Source organism: Telmatherina bonti (assembly GCF_933228915.1).
Source record: "Telmatherina bonti genome assembly, chromosome: 16".
NCBI lineage: Eukaryota > Metazoa > Chordata > Actinopteri > Atheriniformes > Telmatherinidae > Telmatherina > Telmatherina bonti.
The window spans coordinates 21733222-21759702 of NC_136614.1; the positions used below are offsets into that span (position 1 = coordinate 21733222).

Sequence of the window (26481 nt, forward strand, 5' to 3'; positions counted from 1 at the left end):
TGATTCTCATCCCAGTATCAGAATGTCTCTGCGTTATTGATAATCTGACATGATTTTCATGATTTGGTTGCTGCATTGAACTGAATATGAACAACTGAGATGTAATCTCAGTGACACTTTCAGGTTCATTTCAAAAGGTTGAACAACATCCTATTAAACATTTAGAAGTTGTAAGCATTTTTCTCCTTATTTCATGCTGTTAAAAAGTAACTGAGCAATTAAAATTTCTGTAAATAATTTTTTTTTTTTTTTTTTTCACAAATACTTTGCAGGCAATTACTGCCTGAAGTCTTGAACCGATGAACATCACATAACACAGAACCAGTTTGTGATCTATTGTTTGACCTTTACTGCAGCTGTCTTTAGTTGTTGCTTTTTTCTGGGTCTTTCTGCACACTCCTCTCTCTGCAGTTCATTGTCAGTTGGGTTGAAATCTGAGGACTGACTTAGTCATTGCAGAATATTCCACTTTTTTGCTGTTACCAAAAACCCTAATTTGCCTTTAGATGGTTTTGGGTCATTGTTCATCTGTATTGTGATGTGACATCCAATCAACTTTGCTGAAAGTGAGCAGAAAATAAATCCTTTTAACTTAAGATTTCATCTGGTTGCATCTGTCTGCATCATCAATAAACACCAGTGACCCAGAGCTGTTGGAAGCCATGTGTGCCCATGCCATTTCGTTTTACAGACGATAGGGTGTACTTTTGATCTCAAGCTGTTCCAAGCCTTCTCCATACTTGCTTCCTCCCATCATTCTGGTACAGTTTGATCTTAGTTTCATCTGTCTGAAGAATGCTTTTCCAGAACAGAGCCAGCTTCTTCAGATGGTTTTCCATAAAGTCTGTTCATGACTGTCTATTCTTCAGGCTGATGAAAAGTGTGCACTTTGTGGTGAACTCTCTGTATTTGCCCTCATGAAGCCTTATTTTCATTGTAGACTTTGCTGCTGATACAGCTTCTATCTGGGTTGTGTTCTTCACTTTGGTGGATGTTGTGAAGGTTTTTTTTTTTTTTTTTATCACTATGAAAAGGATCTTGCAACCACCCACTTCTGTTATCTTCCATGGATGTCCAGTCCTTTTTTAATTTCCATAGCTCTCTCTCTCTCTCTCTCTCTCTCTCTCTCTCTCTGAGAAAGTACCAAGGTTTTTCTTTTTATCCAAAGGATAGTCTTTTTCACACTTTGACTGAAAGTTGTGGGTTCACAGCAACAAATTACAAATACAGATGTCATTTCTGGAAATAGCTCTGCTTTTTACCTGCTTAAGAGAAATGTATTGAATTGAAAGTTATCTGTCCAATTACCTTTGGTTCCTTTAAGAAAACGACAGCTGCTAAGAGGTTGTATTTCTTAGATTTTTCTTCCAATTTGGATGTGATGACTTCAAAATTAAAGCTGAATGTCTGCACTTTAAGCACATATTAATTAGATAAGTGTTTCTTAAATGTGTTTTTGTTACAGCTAAATTATTACAACATGTAAGTTTGCAAATGTATATGAATCTGACTTTACTCTTTATTTAATAACTCTTCAGTTGTGGCCAAATGAGTTCATGAAACACCAAGGTAATCAAAGCTCCTAAGTCAAATTATTATTTTACCTGTTTGTTTGTTTTTTCTATTGTTCTGAACTCCAATAATGTCAATAATTTACAACTACTATGCAAACAAAGTGTACAAACAGATCAAGAGATTAATTATGTATAATAAAAATGAAAAGGAAACTAAATTAAATAAAATATAATACAGTGTTTGCAATACAGACATGCCTTGTGTTGTCTAAATTAAAAACGTATTATTATAATTAGACTAATTCTCATTTCCAATACATGAATTTTAATTATTTTTTCCAGCTACTGATTAAACCTGCGCTGGGAATTGGTGGATTTTATTTGTATTTCATAAATAAAAACTTCAGCAACACACTTCATATGACAAGAGAGAATATGAAATATTGCCAAATGTAATCCATCTAAAATGTACGACAAACATTTCAAACCATTCAATAATGATAGAGTTTTTCTTCTGTTGTTGTTGTGTTTTTTAAATATAACAAAGATTGTAACAGCTATATTGTTTTTAAAACCTATTAAAGTCTGGTCCCAGACTAAATCCATAAACATTTAGTGATATATGAAAAAACACACACCCAAGCATGTGCAGGTATCCTTCTCAGGACATTTGATCATAGACCTTGACCCAAAGCACAACCCCTGATATCACATTATGCCTCATTAAGATTCATCTTCAGCCTTTTTAATGACCAAAGATCCCACCGAGATCCATAATAATAGCAGAAAAATACTCCCAGATCGTTCATTAAGAAGGCATCAAGACTGCAGGTTCTTGACACCATTCAACAACCATTAAGCTGAAAGAGAACTTCTTTTAGCTCGGTGGCCAAGAAGGAGCTTAAGCTATATGTTATATTTATTAATTAGTTCAATACGATATTAATGTCAGTCTTTTTCTGCTGTAAATGTGCAAAGAAAAATCTCAGGATCATCAGTTTTGCCATTCAAAGCCAGCCAGATATGAAAAAATATAACCCATATAGACTAATGAAGAAAGATCCAAAATATTGTTGCCAAGTCAGATGTTACCTCAAATATGTATCTAAAGTTATATTTTACTTAACAGATTTTCTGAATGTACTTGTCTTAAACTAAACAATAAACCAGGGAAAATGTATTACGCTATCTACTCATTTTTATCAGCTAGAAGTGTGACAGACGCTGCATCATAATACATTCGGGCTCATTTGAATCACAAGTTACAAAATGTTCTTCAAGATTCACAAGTACAGCATGGACAGAGAAGGTTACCACTCTTGAGTCATTGTCTTGACACCTTAGCTCATTTGTATTTCTTTACCTCATATATTTTGTTGTTCACATCTTTCCACTATTTGTGCCACTTTTCTGCCATCCCTTTTGACTTTGTGTTCTTCGTACAGTAACACTAAGATCAAGCCCATTTTGATCAGTGCCTGTGACAATTAATACAAACTGACAGGTGTCTTAATGGCTCCAAAGACAAAGTGACATTGCTCATCACCTTCCAGCCTTGTCATCAGACTGACAGAACCATAAGCACATCCTCAGATGTTGAATTACACCAAGTACTCTTGACTTTAGACAAGGGCAAGCATGATTCACAGCTGAATGTTGCTTAACTGATTGATTAAACAGTCGTATTTGTTGACTTTATTTTATGTCATTTGGTCTCCCAAATCTCTTCAACAGCTGCTTGTGATGACGTCAGCAACAATGACAGGGTGTTATCCTTCCAGAAGGAAGGTGAACACAGAGGCGGCCAGGTTGGAAATGGATTGGTTCATTAATGATTCTGTCTTCGGTGACAAACAGTGACTCATCCACCTACCACCACCGTCTAAGGGTGGAGAGGTACATGGTGAGAGCCTGAGGGTTACTTCACATGGAGACGGAGCTGGAACTAGATGTGTCTGGAATGACTGAATTCATGTAAAAGTTCCTGCAAAATGCCCAGTTTTACTGAGTTTTTACCACACATTACCTTTCGTTTTTGTCTTTTTAGATTTGAATCGTATGAATCTTTAATGTATACTGAGCTGAGGAGCTGTGATGACAAAATCCTACTGAATTAATTAGAGCCTACTGATTTGTGGAGACTCCTTTCACAAGGCACCCTCTACCGCTAATTTATCTGGCTTATATATATATATAATTTATATATATATATATATATATATATATATATATATATATATATATATATATATATATATATATATATATATATATATATATATATATATATATATATATATATATATATAATTCATTGCTGTAATTCTTCATTTTCTCCACATACAAATTAGTCAGTATGGAGGCTTGAGAGTAATCCTGTAGCTGACAGGAAATATCAGTATAAATCAAAGTATTATGCTTGGATTATGACTGTCAGCGAGACATCTCAATCCAGTCCAAAAGCATTGATTTTTTTGTTTTATTTTTTATTTTTTACAAGCTGAAGTCAGTTACCAAACCGGTAATTCTAAAGTATACCTGATATGGTCACACATATGTGTGCAGGTCAGCAAATTCACCAAACTAAGACTCAATTCTCATGTTTTAAGTTTTTTTTAGTAACGTTTTGTTGTGTATAGTATCTGATTATATGTGCAAATCCAAAAAACAAGTTGGTTGCATTGAATCAAAAATGATCACTGGACATGTCATGGACCTTAAAAGATTTTTTAAAAGAAAAAAAAAAAAGAAAAAGAGGTGAAAGCACTCCTCCAAGCCATCATTGTTTCATCGTTTTCCCTGACATCTTTTTCATCTTTCTACCACCGAGCTTTCCACTGTAAGGAGACCAGTATAACATACACATATCCATAGAGCTAGTATTGAAAATTAGAGATGAAGATCTATAATTTTCTGTTTCTGTATTCAGTTTGTCAAACTCAGAAACAGATTTTTGAATCACCAACCATGACTTCATAATCCAACATACCTGCCTGACAGATAAAGTGACAATGGCTGCAGCTATAATCCGTAAACAGGGAATTACTGTCTGTCACTTTATGTATCATCAAAATGGTTACACATAAAATACCTTCTAAAGTGTACTTCTAAAGTGAATGTGTTGCTGTGGTCGATTAATTTAATAAATATTAGCAAGCTAGTTCTGTAAACATGATGACGAGCAAACCATACTGGTTTTCTGACTTCTGACCACTGAAACATCATCACTTCTTACTTTCAATGCTACCAGACTGCAGCATTAACCTCCCAAAACTGTGATTGAATTAATAAATCGCTTAGAACCCATTGCCTGTCAAATCCAGTAAATATCACCATGTTCTTGCATTTAATACCAGTATTTTTGAGCAATTCAGCTTTGAAACTAAAGCAGGAGGGTTTGATTTATTCTCAGCAACTCAAGACCCTCAAAGCTGGGAGATATTCGACCACACTGGAAGACGATACCATAACCAAAGATGTGTTTCTCTTAAATTGTGGTTTGATGACCAGCTTAATCCTCAGCTAATCTCCCTGATGCTGCAGTGAGTGTAGCTATCATTTACTTGGGTTTTTCTGAACCAAGACCTCCATTTACCTTTTGAATCAGATCAGAGAGCAGCTCTGCAAGCAAGAGAGGTATTGTTTAAACTTTGACCTTTCATTGAATTTCACTGCATTTTCCTGTCGTGGCCAGGCTGTTGCAGATAGGATATCCTCTCATGCTGGGAGGATGAATGACATCCTGACCTTTACTGCTTCAGCACTCCCTGTGGAGCAGGAGTAGATATATTTAGAGAAGGTGTCCTTCAACTCAATGATGTGGCTTTTAAGAAATATTAAAAAGAGATTATATTCACATTCAGCATTCATCTATGTTTAAAACTGTTGCTATACAGAAATAAAGCGTACTAATCCAAGATTCTGCATTGGATTCTGTGTCATAAACTGTGCAGATGTTTCTGAGAAGTTTAAACATGTGCACTCTTTGCCTCAGGCAATAAGATGTGACTTTACAAGCTCACGTCTGGAAAAATTTCAACTCCATTAGACACATTGGTGATATGACAGAACAGCACAGATGTCAGGGTGCTCGCATGTCCTTGAGTTTTTTGTAAACTCGCTTGAGAGGTTGAAGGAATATTTTGTCCCAGTTTCACCTTATAAATAATTTATACAAGTACTTGTTGAAACACCTTTCTGAAATTTTGACAATTTCTCACTCATGCTTATTTTTAAATGATCCTTATTAAGTCCAAAAATCTGTTCAGTGTGTCAGAAAACAGACGATCAGACAATTGTATAGTTTGGTTCAGTTTAGCTAAATTAATCTGGAAACAAAAAAGCATGACGAGAGGAACAATTTTTGCTTAAAACTAAAACTCAAGCACAAATGGAGGTAAGGAAAGTTTATCTGTGTGTCACAATTAAACACTTTAAAGTGAATTTAAACCTAGTCACGAATAAAAAGAAGTACTGTTTAAAATAAAAACAAAAGAAAATGAAATAGCATCAAAAGAATAAACAACGCTGCTAAGATGACTTTCTCACCTTACCTGGCTTTTGCTATTTTTTATTATGCTCTTCTTATTTAACGTTATCAGCAACCTGGTTGTAATTGTTTACAATAAGACTAATTTATGATCCACCAGAAACACCTTACAAGTTCAATATGTGATAACAGCTGGCACAGATTACACTGAAAGTCTTACTAAACTGGATTGCACCCGTTCCAACAATAAATTGGATTACTGCTTTGTTCCAGAGTACAAATGTTGATGTGTCTGGTTAGCACACAATGTAAATGTATCTCACTGGGAAGATCAGTGTCCATACAAGATGAGGTCTGCAAGGAAATCCAGATGCAAAAAGTTACACTCTCAAAAATAGAGGTACAAGATAAGGACATTTCTGTACCTATAGGTACATTTTAAAGAAATGTTCTCTCAAAAGTACAATACTGGTCTTTAATAGACCAGAAGCACACCTTCAGAGTACAAAAAAGAGTACAAAGTGACATAAAGTACAAATTTGTACCATTTTAACCATAAGGGTACCTGCAGCATTGAAAAATGTTTGTCGTGACAAAAACTATTGTTAGCAGCAGTGCTGTTATTTTAATTTTTAAAAAGTTGTAAAAAGTCGCCTCAAAAGAAATGTATTGTTAAGAGCAGTTTAGACGCACAACGCCTGCTGTAGCCCATAACATCACGTCGTACGTCACGTTGTTCACTCGCGTCTGTGTTTACATTGACGTGGGCATGATTTGAATGAGAGTAAAGGTGGAGAAAAAAAAACTATTGCGGCTGTAATGTTACAAACTAGAGCAGGGTTGAGTGATGACAGTAGTACTACTTAACAGTCATTCACTACACCAGACAACGAAGGTCAGATGCTGCAAACTAAGTGTATGGCTGATCAGTATTTTGAGTTTTTGAAGATTATTTCTAGATTAAAAATAAGAAAATATTGCTAAGTGGCATGGACCAGGCCTAATGCTGGGAAAAACATTAAAAAACATAACTTGATAAGGTGAGGTTGAACTTGATTAGGTACAAAAATAGACCAGAACTGAAGGATATAGAAATGTCTCTCAAAAGAGTACACCCCCAGCAACAAGCATTTGTACCTTTTTAGGTACAAGCTGGTACCTCTATTTTTGAGTGTGTATTATATTTTCAGACAGGTACTGGAAGAAACATTATAAAACATTAGATTATAGTTTTGAACTTTGCTTTTGGACTCATGAGAACTGCAATCTATCCTTTAAATGATCTGGATCCACAATCTTCTTCCATGCTGCTAAAAGGATGTGATGCTTTTCTTTACTGCCTGACAGCTACTTGTCGTCTTCACTAAGAAGCTTGGCTCTGCCAGACTTGCTAAGAACAGCGGGTTTTTCTACCCTCTAGTTGCAAATGTACCTCTGCGATAACACTGCACAAAGGCTCATCTCTACAGCCAGTGGCAAACCAAATCATAACGATGTTTGAACTTGGATACAATGCAGCACAACGTTTCAGTGTATCCTAGCTTTTCATATATTTCAATACTAAGGATGTCTGCGATTGGAAGGAGCTACAACAGGTCAGTAGACAAATATCACCCAACTTTGCAGTGTCCCTACGCAATACAAAAGAGTCACTGGTTTATAAGTAGCACTGTTTAACTCTTGGTTCACTAATATTACTTATTAGTTTTTGTTTGGTGCAACATTGAGTGTTTTTTTTAAAGAATACAGTACATGTCCTGATCCTATTATTTGGCAAATGTGAAAAACAGGCTGGAACCAGTGCAGCACTTAAGGATTGTTAATTTGTTTCAACCCTCACTGTGCAATACTCATTTATAAAGATTTGCTTTTATAATCAGCTGTTTTGTGTTTTTATCATCTCCTTTCTTTGCAGGTTTTCTCCAATAAACGGCACAATTCTGTAGTTTTCATATTAGTTTTTTTCTCATTTGATATTTCTGTCTAAACATTTGATGTTACAAATTTGCATATTTGGAAAAAAATCTTTTGTATATTGACATATTGTGTGCAACATCTAAATTTTTGTTTATTTTTTATGTTTCTACTTATCTCTGTACATTTATTTCTAACCTTCTGTCTATCCTTCCCTTTAAAGAACAAATAAAGGTTTATTCTTGCTGCAGAAACCACAGCTGGGAGGATGGTGAATAATTCTTGAGACCCATTCTGGTCGTCTTCTGACACATCTGGACTTGTTTGAGCTCAGTCTGTTCTGTCCATTGTGAAAAAAAAATAGTGTCAAAGTGATGAGGGGGTCGGTCTGAAGCCATGTTTTCACTGTGTACTCTTATATATCTTTCACACATGCACCTTCCAAGATAAATGGATGTACTCAGTCTAAAAATGGCAGTTTTAATGCCTGGGTGCACCTTTGGATGCTGTCCCAGAATAGCTCCTTAATCTCTGTATCTTTTCTGTTTCAGTCATTCCTTGAACAGTGAAAAGTAAAAGAGATAACGTCTAATTAGATTCAGATGGGAAAAGACAAGATAGTTGTGACCAACTGCAGTTCCAGCTCCTTGCTGTTCAAGAACAACTGGCTGTGATTGTGGATATTTTTATCACATCAACACAGTCGGCTTTCCAAGTCCCCGCAAAGAATGAAATACATTGACATTCAAATCTTTATATGCAACTATTTACAACAGTATTGTTTCATTTTCCTGCTAAACCCCAAGGACATGGAAACTTAAAATCATCTGCAGATGTGCATATGCCGGGATAAGTTCCAACACCCTTGAGTCAAAGCTGGATAAACAGGAGGGGAAAATGGAATGGATTGAAATTGGTATCTCTGCTATTTGATTAAATGTGTCAATGTTTAGTTGCTTGGCAACCTCCTTTCTAGATACGTCTACATAGGCTATAAAGTTACCTGAGTGATGTTTGCCACAGATTACTTCCTACATGCATTCAATAAAAAGAAACATAGGGGTTTAGGTCTTTATTTCAGTGAAATGAATCAGTATGCTTACACACACAAATGCACATACAAAGGCACTTTTGCTTACATTTATTTTCATAGGAAATGTCAAACTAAGGGCTCAACAACAACAATAAAAAAAAAAAAAACCAACAGTGCTGAGGCAGGATAGCTGTTCTGCTGATAAACTTCCTTCACAGGTGATCCTTTTTGTTCAGCTACAGCACAGACTTCCTGTTTGGATCCACAATAATAACTTGGACTACAAGATACTATATATATATATATATATATATATATATATATATATATATATATATATATATATATATATATATATATATATATATATTGCACATAGGAGTGAGTGTGAGCATGAGTGGTTCACCCAGAGACTGCTGGGATAGGCTCCAGCTTCCCCGCTATTGGATTCAGCAGTTAGGAAAATGAATGAATGAACTTTAACTTGACCTGTGGCTTTTCTTAAATGACAGCGGAGCGTTGACATAGTTACCTTTAAGAGGTAATGTGTGTGTGTGTGTGTGTGTGTGTGTGTGTGTGTGTGTGTGTGTGTGTGTGTGTGTGTGTGTGTGTGTGTGTGTGTGTGTGTGTGCATAAATGCTAAATCAGGACAGGTTCTTTTTTGCCTTGGTCATGCTGTATCACCCTGTTTTTTTTTGTTTGTTTGTTTGTTTTGTTTTTTACTAAGGATTTACATTATACATCCTTAGACAACCACTGTGGAATTTCTGCCCACTTGTGCATTCGTTTACTCATATTCATTAACAAATCCCAGTGAAATAGGAGCAGAAAGCTGCTAGTGCAGTTAGGACACTAATTCATAATCATGTGGCATGTTTGTGATTACATGTTTTATTTTTTTAAAAATGGCTGCAGTAGATGTGCAGGCAAAATGTGGGTTGATGAACATCACAAACTCATTGTTTTTGTGATATAATAAACATCTGTCCACATCATTGACACTTTTATAACTTTTATGTTCATTTCTACACTCCCACAGTACCTTGTACCCAGTAAGACACACTGAAAGCACAAACCTCAGCTCTGACTTTGTAGAACTATTGAATAATTATGATCAATATTGCCTACAAAATGTAATCAAATATGCCAAATGAATGTCAGTCAACAAATGATTTTAAATCAGTGAAGCCATGGTTGTAGCTCCCATGAAATTATTAAAAACATGACACCACACACAGAAAATATAAGCATAGATTATAAAATACGTAGAGGGAGGCTGACTGTTCTTCATACTGTTATCTGAAAAGTTGTTTTGCTTCAGCATCAAGGTTAAACCAATCAAATATTGATCATTTAAGCTTTTAAAGTAACTGTAATTTGGCTTCATAGTTATGAAATGAGATTGGTATTGATTTTTTCCCCATCCTACTTACAATAAACGTTGAAAATATGCAAGCATTTCAACATTTTTTAAAAAGAGCACAATGGTTAGCAATTTCCAGCCCTCTTTCTCAAGTATTTTTTTCAAATGCTTGGCAGTAGCAAATAAAATGTAAGGGTTGAAAGCTTTAAAAGTATCTGCTCCTCATCTGAAATCAATTTTTTTTAGCATAATGGAAAATGATGGTGAATGTGACAAGTTTCCCAAGAAAATGAAGACAACATGAGAGAGAAGAAGGTCAAGGACAAAATAAAGAGGAAATGCAGTAATCATTATCAGTGTCTGGAGAACTTTTACTGGCCATTTCTTCAAAGCACACAAGTAAAACTCAGTCACGATGTTTACAGTTAAATTCACAATTACTTCAAGTCCAACCTCCTCGATTAAAAATTGTATATATCTCCAGACACGCAGTAATTGCTGGCAGAAAATCAATGAGGTCTGAAGCCTTCATGCATCACATATGCAAATTACATGAGCAGCTACATATCACAAAGCAAAAGTTTAGTCAATGAAACTAATATAGTTCTATGTTTCTTTGAGGGAAACCTGTCATTGCACAGATAAGCGACTGCTGTGCAAATACCCGTTTATTTTTGTAAGTTTGATATTTCAGGTTGTACAGTTATGTAATGACAAGGGAAAAGTCAAAGTTGTCAATTCCTTTCAGTCAAACACCCCAGAGAGAGGGCTGAGTTATGCATGGAAATAAAACAAAAGGAACTCTCACAGGAAATCTCACTTGAGCTTACACAGAATGAGTCCTAATTGTGTTGAGAAAAAACAAAACACAATAAACCAGAGAGTGTTTGTATCCAGTCACACTGACAAAGAAGAGAAGTAAACATGAGAAAGAGCTTCAAAAGATGACAAGTCATCAAAATTTATCTTTTAAGTTCTATTTCTCTCTTCTGACTTCCCTTTGCATGTCAATGCGCTAAAAACAAAAAACACATACCCTTGAAAGGGAAGTTAAATTTGTTGTCATTGGAGATTTGGCACAGATTGTTTTCTAATATTAAAGGAGGATGTGTATTTTCCTTTAGCTAGCCAGTAAAATATTGTCATTATGAAGACAGTCAACTTCACAAAAACAGCTGAGTGGTCCCAGTGCTCAATGTCTGAACCAGTTTTTAAACAGGAATCTGAAACTTGTATATTGATTTATTAAAAGTTATGAATGGCACAATCTCACATATTTATGTTCTCATGTTGAGGTTTATAGGTGCCATCATTAGTTTTTTGGGGTTTTTTTCAGATGTTGAGCAAACATTCAGTTTGTCATTGACTTGATGTGGAGCTTCACCTGTCTACTTCCTGTTTTCAGAGCACTTCTTTTCACAAGCTCAGATTGTGTAGAAAAGATGCTCTCACCTGCAGGCCTCTGGAAATCACATCAGACAATCTGAAAATGGCATAACTTCCCCACAAACTAAAGGCAGCTGTATTGCAGACTGTTGTAAAATAAACACCTTCCTGTAATGAAGAAGATTTAAAATGAGTAACTGAGACCAAAAACCTTCAAGAAAATTGTTGCTTGTGTCACAACTCAATAGGGGAAAGCAGAAATTTACAATAATTCCTTCTTGAAACCAGAAGCTTTTTAAACTTTTACATCTCACCAAGTCTGAGAGGAACGATAAAATGTCTAATTTATTAAGGTATAAGCAGGAACAATGGCACTGCCAGAGCTTTTAGAGAAACTATTGTACTGGCTGTGTAACACCTGTACATTGAATTCAGACTCAGGCTGCGGGTGGAGGCGCTTATCTAAAAAGTTATGTGATGCTCACTTAACAGCTTCCTTTCAGTCACAGGTTATGAAATGCCAGTCAGTAAGCTATGTCATCAACAGCTGAATATAGACTTAATTGTAGTTCTTAACTAATGATAGCCTTTGAGACGATTGTACAAAATGAAAGCGTTGCCAAAGACTGTTATAAAGAAGAGAAAAACGCTAAAGAGTTGGTTAGTGAAGTAGTCTTTGGCACAGACCTAAAGAAAAGCAACATTGGAAGACTAAACACCTCAGATCAGATCAGTAGAGAAGCTAATCATTTATCAGAATCGGGTGGTTGGAACAAAAGCTTACTTAGCCTTCTCACATAAAACTAACCAAACAAAGCCGTGAGCAAACAGAAGCTTAAGTAGCTTAAACACAGGTGCAAATGATCATTTATCAATCAGGGAGCCAATAACAAGTCTGATTAATTCATGACTGCTTGGAAGAATAAACACAACTCTGGTCATGGTGGTTCTACTTAAACCTCAACCGAATAACTGAATTATTATTACCAAAGTAAAGACTGTCAATCAGCTTCAATTTAAACCTGAAGTCAACTAAAGCACAAAAACATTTGATTGAACTGTCTGTGTCCAAACATATTAATTTTTTGCTTTGAATATTGAGCCTGAAGTAACACCTGGCTGGTGTTATTATATGAAAAATATAAGTCAGGGGAGGTCAACTCTGGTCCTCGAGAGCAGTAGTCCTGGGAGTTACCCTGCTGCCACACACCTCATTCAAATCAGTGTGTAATTAGCAGACTTGTGCAGTTGAATCACTTACTCACGGCCACTTGGAGAACAACGAAAATTATAATAAGGTTTTCATTTTTCATCAAATCATATTTTTTAAAGTAGTCTTTTGAAAGTTGCAAAAGAGGAATGTTTAGCTGATATGAAATGAAATGAAAATTAAATAAAAAATACTTAATATACTATATAGATAGATAGATAGATAGAAAGATAGATAGATAGATAGATAGATAGATAGATAGATAGATAGATAGATAGATAGACATATATATATATATATATATATATATATATATATATATATATATATATATATATATATATATATATATATATATATATATATATATATAATATATATATTATATATATTATAATATGTAATATTATATTATAATATGTTACCATTAAATTATTTGATACAAAAAAATTAAGCTGCATAGTTTAAGTTATGTTTTGTTTGTAATTCAACACACATCCACAAGAGGAAAGTGAAGATTACACTTTTTTTCAGTAATTATTCGATAAGCTTAGAACCTTTATAATCAACAGAAATGTACAACTCGCTGGGGTGGCATGAATGTAAAAAATAAACCACAAAACAGCATGATAACAAGGCAGATATTAATAAAAGTGGTGACAAAACATACACACTGTCATGGCAGCACAGCTCATATTGCTTGCAAAAGTGTACACAGTCCCGGTTTCTTAAAAAGAGTATTGCTAATAAGAAAAGATACAAATATGTTAAAGGGTCATTCAGCTCATTCCTTACCTATGTTTGTTCTTTTATCTGTATCTTTCATGTGCATCTCAGGTAAAACAAGGCTGTCAAAAAAGACAAACCTGGATCCTACTTGGGAATGAACAGGAAACCAAAGTTCACCGCAAAGACAACATCTGTACCGTAATGTGCATCCTCTGGGCCACGTCTGTTGTTGCTCCCCGTGTATTAGATTCTCACCGTCACTATGCTTTGTGTTTTCCTGAAGGAAGGAAACATCTGCCACTGTACTTTTTCCCACTGGAAGATATGTTTACTTTGATGAGAAGTTGTGCTCTTTAATGTGGAAAACTGCTTTCAACAGGCACACAACATGCATTAACAGGAGGGAACAGGATGACTCTTTCCAATTGCCATTAAACCTGCTGCCACACCAGACAGCTGTGAACCTCCAGAGCAGAATAATCAGCTGCAGCCATAGTCAAGTAAACAAGGTAAACCCCCTGACACGGTCACAGGACATTTTCCTCCCTGATTACATCTGATAACATCTAATGATAACACATCTAATTGCCGAATTCATTCAGTGACAGCCGTTGCTGTGAAGGAGTTTCACACTTGGGATTTGGTGGTGTGTAATTAGACTAAAACAATACAGCTATTTAAAACACAAACAGAAAGACTAATTCTTTGTATAAAATCTGTATCAGAAAATAATGAAGTAACTCCCCGAGGAAGAAGGTGACAATTTATTGTAAACAACTTTATGAAAGCTCCATAAAACGTAGATCAATGCATTTTATCTAAAACTACACAGACCAAAAGAACATTAAACTATGGCAAACTCTACAGATATTACAAAGATTACTATTAACTTTATTGTGGACTTTGGTAGATTATTGCTTTTTATATTATTTGTACCACATGCCACAAGTTTTTATTGCCATCTTTGGATGACCATTCTTATTATTATAAGTGTGCCATATGGATGACATTGTTGACACTTGTTCTTCAGGCACAAAATCATTTTGCTCTAAATTTGGAAACAAAATGTCACAACATCTTTTCTTTACACCTCCAGATCATTTTGTTTCTTTTCCACTTTGACAAATTTACTGTGTCAGTACAATGACAGAGCAATTTCAGAACATGTTGAAGTGATTGCCTGCAGTTTCACTATGATTTGTGTGGAAAAATTGGTAAGAAATGTGTTTTGTTTTTTTTCTCCAGTAAGAAAGTCCTGCCATCATCATGTGCCATTAGCCCTGTTTCGGCTCAGTCTGAAACTGAATGCACACAGGCTAGCTATTTGGAATAAGCACCATATTTGTGTAATTATGGCACTTTTTTTTTTTGGATTTTGATCTGTACAACAATCAGAAGTCACGGTCCCAACCAGAAAACTCCTCCTCTGCCTTTGTGTGGTCCAGGGCAAACCGATCAAAGTTGATGTAGCAGGGACCCTGGAAGAACACAAAGCTTGGTTCAACTGTTGAATCTCAGATGAGGTTTGATCTCTTTCTGACATGTTAATGCTAGCTTTTTATCCCTTTGTCAAGATGTTTCTTATATCACTATAATCCAAATGAAGCTAAATAAATGTTGGGGGTTTTTTTGGGGGGGGCTTTCATTACTTGTTGCTAATCTATACAGTTAATATAAAATCATTCAGCCTATAGGAAACAAACAAACAAATGTGGGATCAGAACCTCTGAAGAAGGTAAAATACTGAAACCACTCAGTAAAAATCTCATAAATGGCTTGATGGCATTTAACCACTAGCACTGACACTTTCTTACAATAAGCTCCTCATATTTCACCATCTGATTTTTAATTAATGTACTAAATTTTAACAAGGTTGTAAGAGCTTTGTTATGCCTACAGTACTCTACGTTGTTCTTCTTTTACAAGAGGTTCCCCCAAAGAAAAGCTTGTGTTCCCGTCCTTTAAAGCAAACGTTTTTCTGCTCTAGCAGGCTCAAGTAGTTCCTGTGCAAATCTTTATAACCACTTCATAAATCATTCAGGAACATTTATGTTGGTATGGCCTGCCCTACCATTGTCGTGCAGCACAAAAACCAAGAAAAAAGCAGTGTGACATCAGAAAATATGTCATTTTCTCCATGTTGAAATAGAAGAAGTACTTCATCCTCATTGATGACTCATTCTTAATTATAGAGGGTTAGAAATGCAGAAAGTTTCAATAATCAGAGCAAGGTTCACCAAATCCTGATCCAACAGATTAAGTTTTATCTGAAAGGGATAAAAGTCTTTGTATATAAAAAATTAGTAACTGCATAATCCTTACCACGAATAAAAGCACTGTGTTTTAGCTTTCAAGAACGGTTCTCTTTTCCATTTAAACATAAAAATACTGTAAATCCTGTGCTTTTGACTTGCCTTCCGTATGAGTCGCACTGTCGGGGCATCAAGTTGACACATACGCAGCTTGTGCCAGTTCATACTGCTGAACCACCTGAAGGGAGAAGATGAGAGACAGAGACACAGAGAGACAGAATCTTCACTTCTGTTTTGTTCATGACAAAATGATCACTATTTCAAGGCAGAAGCAGAGACGTCAAGTATAAGAAAGGATGGCTGCTCACAAATGTTCTTGTTTTCGTGAATTAAACATTACATGGCAGCGAGAAAATCCATCTTCTGCCTTTTAATTTAAAGTATCATACGTTGTACACAAGATGCAGACTGGCTGAATGTATTCTCAGAATGTAAATTCAAACCCCCCAGTGTGAAGCAGTGAGAGCGCTCCATCAAGCCAACACTGTATGTATGGTGCATTCATTGTTCACATATGCAAAAATAGCAGCTGCTCAATTCATCAGCTGAAGATTAGGCGGCGTGATTGAAATCTCAGTCTAATCTCCACCGAACAGTGCAGGCAGCGCTGCAGTGAGAGATGGAGTGTGATTTTCTTCTGGATTCAGCCTGTGGAAAGCAAAGTTGCTATGGTTACCTGTGATGCCGAACATCTTTGATTCCGTTCTTGGTGTTCCCTAACCTCTGACCCGGCCGAGGTCTGCAGACAAACATAATTTAGAGACAACTAATCCTAACGCTTCATGTGTTGAATATCTCAAGATGTGTAATAATGCAAATGAAAAAAATATCTAAGCCTGTAATCATTTTTAATCTTTAACTGACTTCAGTTCATTAGATAAATAAACGTTTTAATGCATTTTAATTTCCAGAAGCTTGTTGCAACATTCTTCTTACCTGCACAGTTTACTGATGATAGACTTGGCTGCTTCACTAAGGTAAGGTGGAAATTTGAGCACCCCATCCAAAATTTTGGCATAAATCTTCTGGGGCTCTGAGCTTGAAAAGGGGGGGCTGGCAATTTGAGAAAAGAAAAAGAATTTTTAAATCTTTAAGTCAGAGATCTAAGACATCCGATTTGCTTTCTGAATGTATGCAAATCCATGATACCTCTCTGCTGCCATCTACTGGTCATCATTGTAGCAGTTTGTAAACATAAAAAATTATTTTTAATGTAAAAAAAAAAAAAAACATCTAAAAATGTTACCTGCCCACCAACAGCTCAAAGATGAGGATGCCAAGGGACCAGAAATCAACTGCAAAGTCATGTCCCTGGTTCTTTATGATCTCTGGAGCCATGTACTCAGGAGTGCCAACAAATGAGTATGTTTTATCGCCACGCACCATCTCCTTTGCAAAACCAAAGTCAACCTATACAAAGATAAACCCCAATTTAAATGACATAGTAGAGGAATTATGCTAACACAATCCCTCTCCATGCAAATGCACATATATGGTCATGTTTGTTTTGCTAGAAGTTCATGATGTGGAGGTAAGCAAGCACTTTTTCGAATACAGTATACAGTATAGACCCACCAGTTTGATGTAACCCTTCATGTCCATCATAAGGTTCTCAGGCTTCAGGTCTCTGTACATAATGCTCTTCTTGTGGAGGTAGGCATATGCCTCCACCACGCAGGCAGTGCAGAACACAGCAATGGGCTCATCAAAACGCCCTCTGGAAGTCAGAGAGATGAAAAGGTTGCTCTTTAGAAACGTCCTTTGTTGCAGCTTTGATATCCTTATACTTTGGTATAATCTTGAATCTTGGGAGAATAAGCTCCACAAAATGCGTAGATCTGGTATATCTGTGTTTGGACTCTGTTGTGTGCATGTTTTATGTTTCAAGTCGTGCAATATGTTCCCAACCACTTGTAGAAAACTAGTGGAACTTATTCTTTTTTTGTAACTTCAAGTTGATTTACACTTAATTCCAACTTGTGTAACAGCCTGCACCACTGTATTGTTCTTGAACCAGATAAGCATATAAACATGGATCATAAATCAAACATATTTCATCAATAACTTTTTCCTCACACTTCTTTCAGTTTGGTCCAGATCTCACCGCCACCACAGAACTCCATCACCATGTAGATGTATCGCGTGTCTTTAAAGGCTGCATAAAGTCTACAGATAATGAAATAAAATATTTTCAAGTCCAAACTTCATTATGTTTCATGGTCATTAAATTGCTGCATACTATGAGTCATGACAGGTACCTCACAATGAAGTCACACTGGATCGCTTTCAGGATCTTCTTCTCAAACATCATGTGCTCCTCTTGTCTCTTGACAACAATTTGATTCTTGCTGACTCGTTTCACGGCATAATACTTCCCATGATTTGGTGTAGTCATCTAATAACAGAGAAAAAGCAAAGCCACTTTTGGTGCTTAGAGATTTGGAGAGTATCTTTCTATTTTTGTAAAAAAAATAAATAAATAAATAAAAAAGATTTAATTAAAAAAAAAAGAAATAGGTAAAAAAAGAAAAAAAACCACACACATTATGCTGCTATCAAAATTCAAATAATTTATAGATCAATTACCTCATTATTAAACAAGAGGGAAAGTTAATAAATAAATTCTTGTTGAACAATATATATTGTTTATATAAATTGCTTGTGTCCTAGTTAGTAATTTTTTCTCTGTTTTCTATTGCTTGTTTAAAATGTTGTGCTTAGTTTCATTTGTATTTTTCAGGTTATTCTTAAATGTTGATTTTTTTTTTTTTTATGTTGTGTTTGTTTTTATTTTATTGTTTGCTATTTTTGTCTAGCTGTGGCCATTTTTCAAATATTTTTTGTTTTCCCTTTAGGTCACCTCCACAAACAACAACAAAAATTATCTTTTTTTTTTTTCTTAAACTGCAGCCTAACAACATAACATCAAGCCAGTGTTTGTTTGTTTTTTATTAAAAAAATTCTACAAAATGTTAAGACTAAAGTGATCTTAATTGATTCAGAAATCTTTTTTTTTTAAAAACTTTTACAAACAATCAGGCAAAACCAAATCCTCACCAGCTCCACGCGGCCAAATCCCCCAACTCCCAGTGTGACAGGATCTCCTTGATAGCGACCCTCCTGATATAACACGGGGACCAGATCCTTAAAACGCATAGTGGAGCTGGGACTGCAAAAGTCATGTAAATTCAAGGAGTCAATTTGTGTGATTTGCATGTTGTTTTGTTGCACTTTTACTCATTTAATCATCTTCAGCAGCCACTCACCTCGGTTTCGCTGGTGCTTTAGCCTCCTGCATCACTTTAGAGCTGAAAATTCAACAAAAAGACAGAATTTGAGCAAGAAACCACCTTGAAAAGTTTTCTTTTCTTTTCCACATCCGAAGGCAAAAATGAATGGCTTTATAATCAGCTCAGTTTTAAAATACATACTCGTCAAATAGTTCCAGGTGCTCCACAGGAATCGTCTCTTCAAAGACCCTAAAAACAGTCATTGTTATTCAACCCGAGCAACAGTCAGCAAGAGGCAGAACAAAGAGAGCAAACACTATGAAAAGCAATGACAGAGATCAAAGACAGTCTCACTGCAGACCCTGACTGAACAGCAGTGTTGTTTTTATTTACAGTGAAAATTCACTCTTTAGTCAGACTCACTCCTTATCAATGGAGAAGCAGGTAACAGGGCCATCAGCGATGCAGGTGGCAGTTCTTAGGATCTCCCTGTAAAAGGATGAACACATGCTTTTTTTAATTAGTAATTGATTCATAGATTCATTTGTTGAATCGTTTTTTTATATGGTTTCATATTAATATGGTTAAGTTAGGATCTATCAGCTAACTGTATTTCCAGCTCTGCTTATCCCTCCCACAAGAATACAAAATATTTAGCTCGTTGTTTGCAGCATATAAAAGCCTACATTGCACAAATCAAGCTGAATTGCTGTATTTATTTGGTTGTCACGAGGCTTAAGAACAAAACTGAAACTATAATAGCACACAGAAACAGGCTCATAATAGATGTTGTTATAAATATTGTTGTATGCTTTCATTTCCAATCTGGTTTATTTTTAACATTTCTGCACAGATCAGGAAAAATGTTGGTTTTCTGTTTAGTTCCTTTCTTTCCTGTAATGACTGCAAACTGCTGTTTATGCCATCAAAATGGAAAAAAAGGAGGAAGGTAGCTGTGCACGTTGGGCAAAGAGCTCACAAATCTCTTCAGGTACGAGTTGTGTTTCCATGGTTACCGTATGAGTGCCTGCTCTCCAAAGTGCTCCCCTTTTCCCATCCTGCGAATCTGCTTCTGATGTCCATTCACGTTTTTGGTCACTAGGACCTGAGAGGGAGACACATGGTCATAGTAGAAATTTTAACAAAGGTATTTAGACTTAATCTCACTGTTGCATATTTGCATATCTTCCACACATATTACCTCTCCTTTGAGGATGATGTAAAATGTATTTCCCTCTGTTCCTTCACGAACTATAACATCTTTGTCCTGGTACTTCACCTGGAAATGATGAAATAGAAAAAGAAAATAATACATATAAATACCGAAGTTAGCTCATTACCAATTTTTCCCGTGTGAGAAATAAACTTCCTATGTTTAGGTTGGTAACAATGCGTTCCACAACTTGTTTAAAAAGTGTATTTCAATTTGCTTTTACTTGAACAAAACAAACACACATACCTCCTCCATGGAGTCAATGATTTTGGACAACTGCACATCATTGAGGTCTTTCAGAGTGCGAGACCTGTAGCATCAAGTAAAAGATAACAAAGTCAGAAGAAGTGTCCTGTTGAGTGTTAATGCAGAAAAAAATGTTCCTACAATCATTTGACGTAAAACAAGTTGAGAGTCAAGGTAGTCAAGAGCGAAGACTACATTAGCAGTTTGATACAACCGTCATCTTCAGTTCCTGCAGACGGAATAAATAAACTCACGTTTTCAGGAAGCCCATGAGCTGCTCCCGTTTCTTCTTGGACTTGTTTGTTATGATGGTTCTGTAGGTCTGTCGCTCCATGCACCACAGATGCACGGGTGTCTTTGCTGCAATATGACAGTAATTGCAACATAATCATTACATATAAACTGAAGCTTTTGAACTCCTTGGTTAATGTGACGTATTCTACCCCATATTCATGCATGACTTCTTTCTCTCTTTATATTTGCCCAACTCCAGTCAGCCCCTGTACTTATTGTTTTATGATTTCACCTCACAAACATAAGTTTAAAAAAAATAAATAACTCGACATTTGGATGACAGTCTGATATGACAATAATGACAACTTGCTTTTAACATAGTCTGATTGCATTGCAATGATAGCTGTGTGTTGTTGAACTTATTGGTCACCTCATCACTGCTTACAACTGGATTTACATGGCTTTTTATGTGTTTTTCAAGTTGTATGAACATACAGAAGCATGGTAAATTGATGTGATGTTTACTGGTGACAAAAGCGTAGGAAGTGGTACATTAATCATACAAAAGAGAGATTCATATGTTTAAAGGGAATAACTTCATGTACTTTCAGTGGACGTTTTATTGATGAAAGACCTTGACCTTTAACTGTAGCTGTTCGTTTGCAGTTGTACAGGATGGCCAATTCTCCAAAAACATCTCCAGTAGTCAGAGTTCGGAGGTCCCGGCCTGCCTGGGTGACACTGAGCTCACCAGCTGAAAGACACACATTTGTTTAAAAAAAAAAAAAGCTTATATAGATAGATAGATAGATAGATAGATAGATAGATAGATAGATAGATAGATAGATAGATAGATAGATAGATACATATCCTACATATTTGCTTGCACATGAGGAAACACTTCTAACAAAAACCATATACTCTATCCCCACCTGCTACTATGTACATGCTGTCTCCTTCACTGCCTTCTTTAATGATCTCCTGACCAGGTTTAAAGTCAGACGCCATTAAAAGGTCCACCATCATCGCTATTTGCTCATCATCAAGGCGACTCAGGAAGTCATTCTTCTGGATGGCTTTGACAATTAAACTTGTCTCACTGGTGGAAAAGGTAAAAGGAAATAAAGAAACGTGTTGATCTGAGGTCATTTAAATCTTAGGGAGTGCCCCTTACAAAGTCATTATGTATTATTTGCAGATTTGATTTATGAAAGAAAGAATATTTGTTCAGATTTGCCTGAGTGGTAAAACAGAAATACAGACTTTTTGGGTTTTTTTTTTTTTAGCGGTAGCTACTGACTACTAACCTGACGGCTTTCTTGACCCTGGTCTGTGTAATCTCCAGGGTCTCTGGTATTGGTTCCGGAGCTATGACAGCCGCACGACTCTTTCTGAACTCAGTTTCACTCTCATTGCTGCTCTGGGAATGAAAATCTGAGGAGATTAAAGAACAGAAAAGGTTAAAGATCTTCATCAATGGCCGCCTACTAAGAGTAGGTGTGTATGCAAATTCCTGTTTTTGATGCCAGTGCTGGCCTCTTACCAAGATCATGATATTGATTCTGCAACTGTTGCAAAAGTTTTTCTTTCTCCTGCAGTCGTTGTTCTGTGGAGGTAAAATCATGCAAATATATTTGATATATTCAATGTACAAATCATTTGATTTCAATGTCTGCCAAGGAGTTTAACTTTTTTGTTTTTTGCTTGCTATTAGTGCTGTGAAATTAAGGACTAAAAAATCCTTCTAAAGTAATAAGTTAAATGCGGTGTCCCCCCATTACCCTCAATATAGTGTTCAAAAAGACAAAAAAAGAACATATTTGTTTAAGATGGTTGATGTCGATGCAAATCTTGTCGTATTATCTCTAAAATGTTTATTAACTTAGTGTTTTAGTTTCTAACATTCCAGTCAGGAAGAGCCGCCTTCACTGATTCGTATTTGGCTTGTTATCTCAACCATTTGTCCATGAATATAAGCTCATGACTTAAAATGGTATCCATTCGACCATTTATATTTACTTTAAGCTGTACTTTAAACATCACTTGTTGCCTCTTTCACTAAGAAAGTAGTATGAGTAGGTTGCTATGCATGTCCTTATACTTAAACTCAAGTTATGCAAGTTGACCAAGTTAGATGAATAACTGCATCGCCACTGTCTTTCCATGGACCATAAAAGTTTAGAAAATTGTGTGCATTTGTGTCCAAATTTTATCCTTTTTTTATTTCTGTACTTCAAAGTGAGCCAGAACCAAATAACTACATGTGATCATCCAAACTACACGAGCTCCACCTTGATGTTGGCTGTTTTCAGCTTTGACATTAAGATCCAACAGACATCCTTCGCTCAACGGAGTTCATACTGTTTGAAGTCTGGAGTACTGCTTGTACTCACCCAGGTCCTTATTTTGTCTCTGCAGCTCTTTGTTGATTAGACATTGCTTTTCCAGCTGCTGCTTCAGGTCCTCTATTTTCTTCTCCATGTCTACATTGCAAAGAAAAATAGAATAAATCCAAGGGATGATCTGGTGTAATAGGACTATACATTTAAGTTGTGCATCTGTAGACCAAAGTAAATTGTATCACACCTGTTGTTGTGATATTTTGATTGTTTGTGCTTATGCCTTCTTTGCAAAGTACCAAACTCGACTCTACTGCCTGCACACAGCATGAGTACCACTAAATAATGCAAACTAATGATGGACAGTCAGCGGGGCCTCTCAGAATGGTGGCACACCCTTTAGGATTTTGCTAATGATCTGTTATAGTTTCCAGCACAAAACCCCTTAGAAAAGTACAAAAATCTATGACTATCAGCTTCCTGCTTACTGAATACTTGTGTTAATCTTTTTTTTATTTTTTTCTGTTTGAGTTTTCATGCAATAATGGGAGACTTTAAACATCTGCAATACAAGTTGATGATTAAGTTTAATTGGAACTGGCCAAGCAATACCATGCTTGCAAACTGGTTGCATGTTTTATGAGATCAATCACACTGTAGAGCTAACTGTCTCTGGTAAATTTACCTGTTTACACAAGTATTTGTAATCAAAGGCTCTTTACAGTTTCAGTATGCTGCTTTCCAAATAATGTTTATGCCTTTGATCAAAGGTTTTAAATGGGCTTATTACAACAGACCATTATTTACTCAATTATTGTCCTATATAAAGCATTTCAACTAGACTCAAGTTGAGAAGCTGTTTGCTCAGGATCATTGCGCACTTCACATGACCCTGACTGCCTCACCCTGAACATTGGACAGCTCAAAGATTACACATGATGTTACAGGAAATCATAAAGTCAAAGAGCAATAGAGCAGCAAATTGTGACAAAGACATATAAAATGTTTCTTTGATGAAAGTCAGCTCAGAAGTGGCAAGAAGGTGGATAAGAATCTTTATAACATTGCTTGCTAACAAAATACAACTTCTCATCACTGATTCACCATCCAATGAGGCAGAGATATGATTAGAAAAGGATGGAAAACCATGCAGCTGCAAAGCCAATTGTTAACAAACCTGTGTAAAACAAGCATGTCCATGCATATTACAGCTTATGGGGATTTGCGTGACAATGGTCTTCTATTAACTTGTTACCAAAGCACAGGCAATAAGAAATGTGCACAAACACACTTTATGAGCTTTCTAGGAACTCGCTGTAATGAAAAAAGGCATTCGGGGCAGATTGGGGAGATAACTTTTAGTGCACGTTAGTCAGTATTTAATGAAGGAATTCTACTCCACACACCAGTCTGGGCTGACTGCAGCTGAAACAGGTATTCCAGGTATAAGCAGGTGTATTCTGCTGCTTGTGAACTCATTTTGTTTTCGTTACAACCAAAAACCCCTCACGATAATTCTAAAAAAAACTAAACGAAAAATTAAGCTTTAAATCTGACAGATTGCATCAACAGCTTTCATATAAACAATGATCCATGCAGCATATATTGTAGAAGAGAGTTCAGCAAAGAATCTGCTTTTCACCTGCCCAGCAGGAACATGCTGCTAGCTGCCATTATACTGATATACCCAGCATACTCCTAGTTGATTTATTAATAATTCATCGTAATGTGTAACTAAAGCTGAATTCTTATAAGACATACAATAAAAAAGCATCTAGAATAGCCTGTTGTAGATGTACTCTCTCCCTGGATATTGTTACCTTCTCGGCAAAAGCAAATTCCTGCTTTTAAACATCATGTTATTTTTCTAAACCTCGGTCAGTGTATTGTTAATATTTTAAGTAAATAAAAATGACTAGATGAAATCTGTCAGTTTGTACTTCATACAAAGTGAAACATTAATATTTGCATGCTGAACACAGACAGTACATGGCTTTAAAAACACTATAGACATGCAAAAACAGATTGTCTCACCTGCAGATAATGTGTGTTCAGGAGAGAAAGTGAGTGACTGTCCAGCCTATGAAGGCCAATCAAAGGAGATAGATAATCATCCAGAACTGCTCACATCCACTTTCAGTTGTAGACAAGTTTTCGCCTCAGTAACCTGTTTGACCGGACAATCAGTCTACAAACTCTACACACCGGAGCAAAATGTTCAGTCCACAGCCCCTCTTGCATTACAGCCTCTTCTTTTTCTGTTGCAGCAGTCTCCAGCCTACAATGATGTATGTTTTTCAGCTTCACTTTGTTTCGACTTTTGTTGCACTCTCTCAGCGTTTCCTCCTCTGGTCTCTTCCTCAATCTGTCAATCTCCGCAGCCCTGGTGTTGAATCATTAACTATAACCTGAGGCTACTTGCACACCCATACAGTAACACCCACAGTTGTGGTAAACTGTCAAAGGTGAGGTCAAATAAGGACAGCTGCCAGATTAAAGCTACCAGAGACAGACAGAGCCCAGATGTTTTTGGTTTTCCACAGAGTAAATGCCATTAGAAGTTTTCCAGATCACACGTGAAGTTACATGAGGTTGGAGGGTTAACGTTGTGACAGAGGGCGTGGGCTTTTATTGTTCATGGTTAATTATTGATAATGCTCTGGTTAATAAGCAACATTAATGACTCCACAGCTCAGAGATAAAAGGCCTCTGATTTGAGTGGTGGAACCAGAGGGTACCCACTGGCAAGCAGTGGAGGTGTTATCACATTTTCCACTAGTAGCCACCTGGTAGTATGTCTTTGTCAAAGAAGCCCAGACAATATTGTGTATATGCATTGCTACTGATCACAGTCATTGATGAAAACATGTTAATCTAAAAGATAAATTCAGCTTCCAGCATTTTTATGAAACATGTCAAATTAGTATTGAATCCCATTAAAGGCATTCTTAGATTCAGGATTTCTGCAGGAGATACCTTCAGCATATCCTGATGAGCATCAATTGAATGGACTTTGAGATAAAAGACTCTTACTGGTACAACAGGGTTTATATAAACAAGAAACTGGACTAAACACATAATGCACTTTACAGGAAGGGTCAGACCTTTTCTGACCGTTGTTGTGCATCAGTCATTTTTTACAACTCTGAAGACCATGACCATCTCCATCCTGGGATGACCCTTAAACCAGTGGAGAAGAGGCATTGCTTGTAAACCCTAATTGTTTGACAAATTAGTGTCATGTGAAATTTAAAAAAAGATGTGTATTT

The 26481-nt window shown here is 36.1% G+C and overlaps 1 protein-coding gene across 1 annotated transcript; it reads right to left on the reverse strand.

Moving 5' to 3' along the window:
* Positions 1-15029: 15029 nt before the first annotated feature.
* prkg3 (protein kinase cGMP-dependent 3) lies at positions 15030-23354 on the reverse strand (the record flags this gene model as incomplete). Its single annotated transcript, XM_079255213.1, has 21 exons — positions 15030-15116; positions 16053-16128; positions 16627-16689; positions 16887-17003; positions 17197-17360; positions 17526-17667; positions 18027-18116; positions 18209-18345; positions 19008-19119; positions 19217-19258; positions 19382-19429; positions 19604-19669; positions 20197-20285; positions 20382-20459; positions 20640-20703; positions 20894-20999; positions 21514-21627; positions 21806-21972; positions 22181-22307; positions 22417-22479; positions 23267-23354. 21 exons carry the CDS (start codon positions 23352-23354, stop codon positions 15030-15032), a joined length of 2040 nt encoding a protein of 679 aa, XP_079111339.1.
* Positions 23355-26481: the final 3127 nt, after the last annotated feature.